The sequence below is a fragment of the Myotis davidii genome, unplaced genomic scaffold, assembly GCF_000327345.1.
Source record: "Myotis davidii unplaced genomic scaffold, ASM32734v1 scaffold557, whole genome shotgun sequence".
Taxonomy (NCBI): domain Eukaryota; kingdom Metazoa; phylum Chordata; class Mammalia; order Chiroptera; family Vespertilionidae; genus Myotis; species Myotis davidii.
In genome coordinates, this window is record NW_006289557.1 from 1,122,718 (window position 1) to 1,132,067 (window position 9,350).

The following is a 9,350-nucleotide window of genomic DNA, read 5'->3' on the forward strand; positions in this document are numbered from 1 at the left end:
TAAAAAAATCTGCTACTCTAAGAGCCTCACCCAGCCCCAATTCCTCAGCCTCAAATAAGGCAGTGACGTGGGAGTTCTTAAGTCTGCCCAGTTCCTCAGGAGGTCCTGCCAACTCCGCATTGTCCGGTTTGATTTGCAGTCAGATGCCTTATGCTGGCAGGCACTGGGCAGGCAATGAGTTCTTTCCCTGTAAGTTGGGCACAAAAAGGTCAGCCTGGGAGCAGTCTCCTTTGGGACAGCCGCTCTGAGGAAACGCAGTAAGGAGCCCGCAGAAAGTCCTGGAGCACAGGGTGACTCATGGGAGGAGTTAGTTCAGCTTGCTAAGTACTGTCATTTGCTGAGTGCAGGTGTGTGCGCAAGAAGGAGTTGTAACCTGGAGGATCATTAACTCTTTCAGTCAGCTGGCAACTCCAGTGGCTCGGCAAATTCCTCCTGGAAGCGCCTGCTCTGGGAAGGTCAGGGAGGAGGAGTGGAAGCACTTGTCCATGGGGGACCACTTTGAGAAGGGCCAGCATGCTTTGCTCAACGAAGGAGAAGAGAATGAGATGGTAAGATTCTAGCTCCTTTCCTCTCTTCCCATTCCTACACACACACACACACACACAGACACACACACACACACACACACAAAGACACACACTTCTCTGCAACTTGACTCTGGGATTAATGTGAGAAAGACTAATGGCCAAGAAATATCCCTGCCCCATAAATATAACCGCTGACAACGTAAATGTGCTAGACTGAACATATTGTATTCATTTTATCATGAATGTTTGCTTTTTAAAATAAAACGGAAAGGGAGAGAAGCACAATGCCACTTTAGGATGCATTTTTGAGCCTTCCCAGGAAAGCAAGTTCTATTCAAAGCTTCTTATAATTTCAGCACATCCCTAAGGCTGGGAGCAGGGTATTCCCCGATAGCAAGAAGCAGAACGTCAACAGGAAATAGGAGTGCAGCCGGGTCTCTGATCTTTTTCTCTTCTCAAAGACTGTTGGACAGTAAAGATGTGTGGAATATTAACAATTATACACACATTTCTGTTTACTTCTAGAAATTTGCCTGTAGCTTCCTAGTTATAGAAGTTGATGAGGTTCATGTTCTCTTTTATTTCAGATGTGTTCTGATCTGGGGAACTGTAGAAAAATCAAAGACAATTCTTTTGCTGAATTTAAAGCTGCATTTCTCAATTACACTGTAATCAAGAGAGAGAGTTAGAAATGCGTATTTCTACTTAATAAGGCCTTTCTGCTAATTGTGTAAGCAGAGTCTTTTATGTCAGTAATGGTGTAATTACAATGTGATGCTCTCATTCTATAATAGCATTTGATCTTCCTGAAATTAATATGTAAATAACAAACCCAAAAGATATTTCCTTTAAGTGCTTTCTTGGTTATTTGCCTTAGCCCTGTCTATTACATTCTTTGTTCCTAAACTGGTCTTTCAAGTCTAATCTGCTTACCTGTTCCTATAGCAACAGCATTTTTTTGGACCTTCAGAAGTAGATTTCTTCTGGTATCAAAACTGAAAAATTATAAGGGGATCAAAGGCACCCACATCTATGTGGCTTACTTAACCACCTCCTTATTTTTTTTGGGTTTGACAGCCAAATGACAATTACCTTCAGGCCCTACACAAATGTCACCAGAAATGACTTTCTGGCCTTATTTTTATTTTTCATCATTCTCTATATTAAGTTGAAAATTTGATTCCCATACTTAATACTATTAACCAGAAGGCAGGGTCTTCTTCCCTCTAATTTTTAAAGTAGTTCCTTAAATTATCAGATCTAAACACACCCATGCTTTTCCTCTACACTCATTTCTGCTCTTTGATAATTTGTCTCTCAAGACTCACTATGAGTCCTTGAGAATAGACATTCTAGAGAAGCCACTATCTCTTCTAGGGAAACTAGTATTCTTTCTGAAGCTTACACATTCCCGAGGAGCAATTTTAATATTCATCTTCATAATAGCACTTCCCCCCTGACCCCAATACATCAGGGCATCCGTGAGTTCTGCATGGAGCTGAAAGCCCAGTTAGGAGAGAGCCTTTGATATGGAGAGAGACACTGTTTTCTGGAAAGGAGTCATTTGCCCAGAGTCTCAGTGGAGGTGCAGCAATTAGTATGCATCCTGTTCTGCCTGGAGAAACCTGGCCACCTGCCTGTTGCAGTGTTTGACATTCTGTCGCCCTTTTTAACTTACTACTCCACTCCCCTTGCCTAGAGCAGTGAACTTCAAAAATGATCAAGATATCTTAAATGTATTCCACACATTTTCATGGCAATTTTTAGTTTACAAAATGTTTCTTATTGGCCACTAGCTAATTTAGTTTTCACTACAACCTGTGAGTTAGGCGTTATGATTTCTGTTTTAACTATGAGAAAACCGAGGGGCTGAGAATTTGCTTGTCTTAAGTTACATAAGCCCAGGAGCTGAGGCACCACATAGGTTACTATAAGTTGGTAGCTCTTCTGTCTTTGGACCTGAACATAGCTCACTGATACCTTTTTCAGTTCTTCCCGGGGACACTGCACTCTTAACAGGAGAACCCACTTCTTCCCTTAATACAACAAAGCTTAGGAGAACATATGATCTTTGATTTCCCAGGACCCATTTCGTTATAGATGATTTGTATTTTCTGAGTAAGCCTGCCTTCTCATTCTTCAGTGTTAACCTATTTAGAAAGCCAAGATTACCTAGAAGCGTGTCATACCCAAGTGTTTATAGTTCCATGCTTTATAACATACACCCGACCTTTGCAGAAGTCATTCCTCTGATGATAGAAATCGCTTCAAATTTCAAGAGAAAACAGCATGCTAGGGGTTAGCCCTCATGTCAAATAGAGAAGAACAAGAATATTTCCAGGACTTAAGATGCTTGGGACTATCTTTCATTCTGGAATAAAAGAGATACACTAAGGAGTAACTCTGAGTGATCCGAAAGTAATATCTTAAGTACTAAATGAGATAGAAGCTGATGGAAGAAAGAATTTGTTAAAGGGATAAGGAAGAATACCGGAGAAATTGCTATTTAGAGAAGGTACACCCAAATGACTCAGAAAGGCCTCAAAAGAGATACTGACTCCCAGACAGCACCATGCCCGGATCAGATGCCTCACTAGCCTTGGGCTAGCCACTTGCCTGCTTTCACCTCAGTTTTTTGTTTTGTTTTATCTGTGAAATAGGAGTGGTCCTTCTTACCCTACCTGTCTCACAGGGCTCTTATGAAGTACAACTGAGGTAATCTATGAGGAAGTGTTTTAAGAAGTATAAAATTCTGGAAAAGAGTAAGATGCTATTACCCAACCAAAGATGGAAGCTTCAGCAATTTGTCAGTCCAATGAATAGTATTTCCTCAAGTGAGGTCATCTCTTCTTATTAAATAACTAGAGGCCTGATGCATGAAATTCATGCAAGGGCCTCGGCCCTCGCAGCCCCAGCTTTGTCTGGAAGGTCGTCCAGACGGTTGTTCTGTTGTTTGGTCTAATTAGCATATTAACTCTTTATTATATAGGCTGACAAGTGAGGAATATATACTTGGATCACAAGCGATAGAGACTATTTATAAATAGAGGGGATCTGAGTCACCTTATACCCTGCCTTATAGTCTTACCTTGGGAAATCACCTTCCTATGTTGCACTAGGTAGCAAAGGTTCCTTCCCCATCTCAGTTTCCTTATTTGTAACATGAGTATCAGAGGGCCTTTGAATTCTGATGTTGCATATGTATATTTTGAAAGACCTTATAAACACTGAATGCTCATTTCCTTAATTATGACTACACAAAGCTATCATGGTTTAATTGATTCAAACGTTTACTATTATCCTCAGTGACACCCTTGTGAACTCAAACTGCTTTTGGAAAAGTATTTTGTTCCAGTCAGACCTCTGTTAAAAGTAATGTTTCCTGATATTTTTTTCCCTAGGTTTTAGCAAATGAGAAAAAACACACACCTTGAATTAACTTTTTCTGATAATATAGATAACACGTTTATTGTAAAAATTTAAAATGACACAGAGTAGTCTAAAGAATGAAGTAAATATGATTCTTGAAATTTCCACTCAGACATGATCAATCTATACTAATAAAAGGGTAATATGCTAATTAGACCGGATAGACCAGGCATCTTCTGGTCGTCTGGTCCTCCTTCTTGACAATGCTACGGTGGCGGGGGCCAAGGCAGAGGTGGTTAGGGGAAATCAGGCCAGCAGGGGAGAGCAGTAAGGACGATCACGCCAGCAGGGGAGGGCAATTAGGGGTGATCAGGCAGGCAGGCAGAGGTGGTTAGGGGTGTTCAGGCTGGCAGGCAGAGGCAGTTAGGGATGATCAGGCAGGCAGGCAGGTGAGCAGTTAGGAGCCAGCAGTCTCCAATTGGGAAAGGGATGTCCGAGGGATCCCGGATTGGAGAGGGTGCAGGTCTGGCTGAGGGACACCCCCCCTGCACAAATTTCGTGCACCAGGCCTCTAGTATTATTATATTAGTGACTCTCCTTCCAGACTTAGAAAGAGTGCATACACAAACTTTATCACTTTCTAATTAGTTTACTGCATTTTGGCATCATCTATACTTTTGCAATTATTTGCATGTTGTATGTGTATCATGGAAATACTATGTCACCATGTGCTACTGTATATCTCTTCCTGACTCTGCATTCAGTGACGTCATATTAGTAGCTTGAAACGTGTAACATTGGGAGTATTTGAGATATATATTGGTAAATGCTATATAGGACTTTCACCTTGCCCCACCTGAAAGCCAGTTGTTAAATATTTACCAGCACATCACGGATCATATTATTTCCTCAAGACTTACCTTTGTTCCCCACCCCCTTGATATTATACAGTATTTGGATTTCTCTAAATACAATAGAGCTATTGTATTTGGATATCATCCATTTATTTGCACTGTACTTCACGCCAAAGCAAAATTAATCACAACCTATTTTTTTTAATGATCAACCCTAAGCACACATTTAATTATGACATTTGTGTGTGTGTGTTAATCCTCATTTGAGGATATTTTCCCACTGATTTTTATAGAGAGTGGAAGGGAGAGGGAAAGACACACAGAGAGAAACATTGTGTAAGAGAGACACATTGATTGGTTGCCTCCTGCATGCACTCTGACCAGGGCCAGGGATTGAGCCTGAAACCAAGTACATGCCTTTGACCGGAATTGAACCTGGTACCTTTCAGTCCAAGAGCCAACGTTCTATCCACTAAGCCAAACCAGTGATGGCATCTTCTTAAAAGAATACACATAGATACTCACAAAATTGTGTTTTTTAAAAAATAAAAAAATGGAGTAATTTCATATATATCTTTTTTAAGCTGGCCTTTTTATTACATCTAGAATATATTTCCCTTTAGATAATTATGGTTCAGATAATTTAATGTTCAAATTGTATGTTCTTCATTGTCTAAAATTTTATATTTTAATGATAGGTTGGTTAGCTAAATAATCAGAAAACACATAAGGAATTGACAGTAAGTTGGAAGGGGATAAAACAAATGAACTTCTCACTAATGTTTAACTAAATTGTGTTTGGGTGAACCATGCTTTATTAAGCAAATCTTTTATGTTGCACACTTAGATTATTTCTAAATGTTTGGCTGTCATGGACAACTTTGTATATGTATTTTACCTATTTGTCAGATTGTTTCCTTAGGATAAAATCCTAGCAATGGCATTGTTGCATGAAAGGGATATGTGTTTTAAATTTTGGTTGATACATAATGCCAAGTTGCCCTCCTCAGGATTATGGTTATACAAATTTATACTCTGACCAGCAGTCTTTATTGAGACTACTTGCTATCTCTACCATACTTGCCAATGTTAAGTATTATCCATCTTTAGAACTTCGTCTCATCTGGTATGTGAAAATGATCCTTATGGCTGTATTATTTTTTAAAATATATTTTTATTTATTTCAGAGAGGAAGGGAGAGGAAGAGAGAGATGGAAACATCAATGATGAGAGGAAATCATTGATCAGCTGCCTCCTGCTCATTGGACTGAGCCTGCAACCCAGGCATGTGCCCTTGACCAGAATCGAACCTGGGACACTTTGGTCCACAGGCCAGTGCTCTATCCACTGAGCCAAACCAGCTAGGGCACATGCCTGTATTATTTTTAGATTTCTTTGACGTGATGTGGAACACATCTCTATATGTTTATTGGCATTTGTATTCTTTTGACTGAAATCTCTTAATGTTATCCCTGATAGTTTCTTAGCAAGTAGACTGGGGATTGTGGAATAGCAAGAGAACCTCTTTGTGAACATCCATCTCACTTCTGAGAACAGCAAGAGGTTAGTACTGCCACCAGCACTAATATGGCCGCCCGGTGGTGTGCGGGCTTTGCCACATTGGAAGTCCTGTCGTGCCTTCAGCGTGAGGCAGAAGCATCTGCTCTCACCAATTATTTGGCTCATTTTGATAGCTGATGTTCGGCTTTTCTTCTCTAACACCAGGGAGCAAAAGCACCTCCCCCACCTCAATAGCCACTTATTTATTATGCTTCAGGAGCACCTCCTAGCTGGTTGCCAATGTTAACTAGTGACCCCACAGATCTCATAGTGGAGGAATTGTGTTCAGACTGAGGCATTTTGTCAGTTGAAATGTTCAGGAAGCTGGGCCACTGGCCAAGTCTAGTGTCTTTATTTTCTATTCATTGCTGCAAAACTCCCATGAAGTCAACTCATCTTTGACAGAAGCTCCTAAAGAGTAAGATTTCATTGCTTCTTGAGAACAGGGACCCTGCTTGGTTCACCTTTCTATGGCCCCCTTCCCTTCCATGGTACTCCCCCAGAGTTAGCACAATGTTTGGCACAAACACTCAGGGCATAGTTTCTGATCCTGCACTTGCAAGTTCCATTAACCAGCGATTTACCATTTCGAGGAGAACAAGGAGGCAGTGGGGCTTACAGGAGAAGCAGCTGGAGCAATTTAATGAGAAACCTAGGAAAACTTAAGTTACTTATTTGAAAAGATCTGTCATCTTGTGAACTTATCAGTCAACTCCTCTCTTCCCCAAGCATAAAGAAAGGTTATTCTTCAGAGTTAATTAGCTACACCACACTATTTTTCTATGCAATACTTTATTCTATCCTTTCATCCACTCAACAAACATTGGCCAAACTTTTACTTGGTACTAGGAGTCCTTTGTTCTAAGCAAAAAGGATTTCTAGCTAATAGCAAATAGCTTCTGTTTTCAAAGAGTTCACTGTTGAGTGAGAAGGACCAAGAACATAATGTGTGGGGTCCCCTGCAAAATGAAAATGAGGTGTCCCTTGTTCAACAATTACTAAACATCTCAGGATGACTGTAGCAGAATACTACACCAAGCTCAGGGCCCTTTTGAGAGAAGGGCTCTGTGTGACTGCACAGGCTGCATGCCCATGAAGCTGGCCCCATAAATGGGCGACCTGGAGGTGCAAACACAATGAATGTCATGAAATAGGTGTCATTGGCGGAATTATGCATACAGAGTGTTGGGACCACAGAAGGAGCAACTCAGTCAAAGACAGCTTCAAGGGAAAAGATGTGATTTAATTTCCCTGGAGGAGTAGTTGCGGGTCAGATTGTGAAGGACTTTATAAGACATCCCAATGAGTGCACATTTTATCTTTTCCAATGATTCCTAAACACTGGCCCATGAAAAGACTGAGGAATATGTGAAAAATAGATTCCTAGACCCCGTTCCAGACCCACTGAATTCGAATCTTTGATGGTGGAGCTGAACTTGGTTAGAAGGACTGTGAGGCCAGCCTGGTGAACACTAGGGGAAGCTACTGGATGATCTGAACCAGGGAGTATTCTGGGAGGATTTGCCTTTCCAAAGGATGTTATATCACAGAGTAAGGAAGGCTGGTTGGGGGAAAGGAGACCAGGAAGAAGGTATTTGAAATAGTCCAAGTGAGGCATTCAGGATGAAGCCTTGTCAGATAGGATCCTGAGTAAATAATGGATTTAAGAGATATTTCAAAATGAGAGTTAAAAAGACTGTAATTCATAGACTGAGCAGTAAGAGAGAAGGGGTAGTTATTAAGGATGTATTTAAAGTTCCTAGTTTGTCCAATAGGAGAAGATGATGCTACCATTTAATTCCATAGGGAAAATTAGGACCAGGTTGGGTGTGGAGGATGGCAAGAGTAATAGCAAATATCTATATGGTGATTGATCCAAACTAAGAACTTTTCTCTTAGAAATTTGCATAATCCCCTCAGCAGCCCTTGTGGAATTATCATCTTCCACATGTGAAGAAACTGACTCATAGAGAGTGATAAGCTCACGTTCATTTAGTTAAGTAAATGGCGAGCTATGGCTTAAGTCCCCACTTTAAACATAGTGGTTTACTGCCTCTTGGTATTGCTAAATTCTGGATGCAGCACTTTATTTATTAATTAAGGCAGAAATAACAGGTATAATTGGAAAAAACCCCCAAACATTAGAAGATCAGCATTTTTTTAACACAGGTGGACAAAACTGCTGTGAAACCTTTTACAAATTTAAGTGATACTCTTGATTTTTTTCCAAAGCACTGTGAGAATTTTTTAACAAAGGAAAAGAGAACATATCTGGAGACATTGCATTAAGTGGGAACTGGATATTAATGGGTTTTGCTGTGCTAATTATTCATAAATAAAGGACCAAAGAATGAGTCTAACAATAAATGATAACCAACGCTGAACCCTACACAGTTGCCAGGCCCCCAGAAGACATAAAGCACAAGTACTTGGCCTTCAGAAGAGTTGGTATGTCCAATATCCTATCTAATAAAAGAGAAACATGGTAATTGGCGTACGGCCTCTACCCTTCCCATTGGCTAATCAGGGCGATATGCAAATTAACTGCCAGCCAAGATGGTGGCCGGCAGCCAGGCAGCTTGAAACTAACATGAGGCTTGCTTGCTTCAGTGACGGAAGACTCCAACGTTCCTCACCTGCCGCCTGCCGCTGTAGGCCTCTGACCTGCAACTCTAAGCAACTATGTAACAAATATAGAAGCTAAACAAAACCCCAGAAACCTGCTTTAGTCTGCCGGGCGTCAGCCAGCAGGATCGCAACATTGTAAACAAAGGCCAGAAACTACTTTCAGCAGTGGAGGCCTAAGAGCTGGAGCCAAGCCTCAAAGCTAAAGCTGGCCCAGAATAAAAAAGAAAAAAAAGAAAAAAAGGAGTGGTTGGGAGCATCTGTCACCTGCCAGCCTGAAAATAGCCCTCAGACCCTCACCCAGACTGGCCAGGAACCCCAGTGGAGACCCCCACCCTGAAGGGTGTGTGACCAGCTGCAAACAGCCATTATCCCCTCACCCAGGCTGGCCAGGCACCCCAGTGGGGACCCCCAC

General features: G+C 41.2%; 1 protein-coding gene across 1 annotated transcript in view; it reads left to right on the plus strand.

The window, feature by feature from the left end:
• The first annotated feature begins 248 nt into the window (after positions 1-248).
• Positions 249-9,350, plus strand: part of ATP13A4 (ATPase type 13A4) — a 124,055-nt gene continuing 114,953 nt past the window's right edge. Inside the window, exon 1 of the mRNA XM_015562805.1 lies at positions 249-548. Coding sequence (XP_015418291.1) covers positions 486-548 — 63 coding nt within the window. The 5' untranslated portion in view covers positions 249-485. The remainder of the gene's footprint in view (positions 549-9,350) is intronic.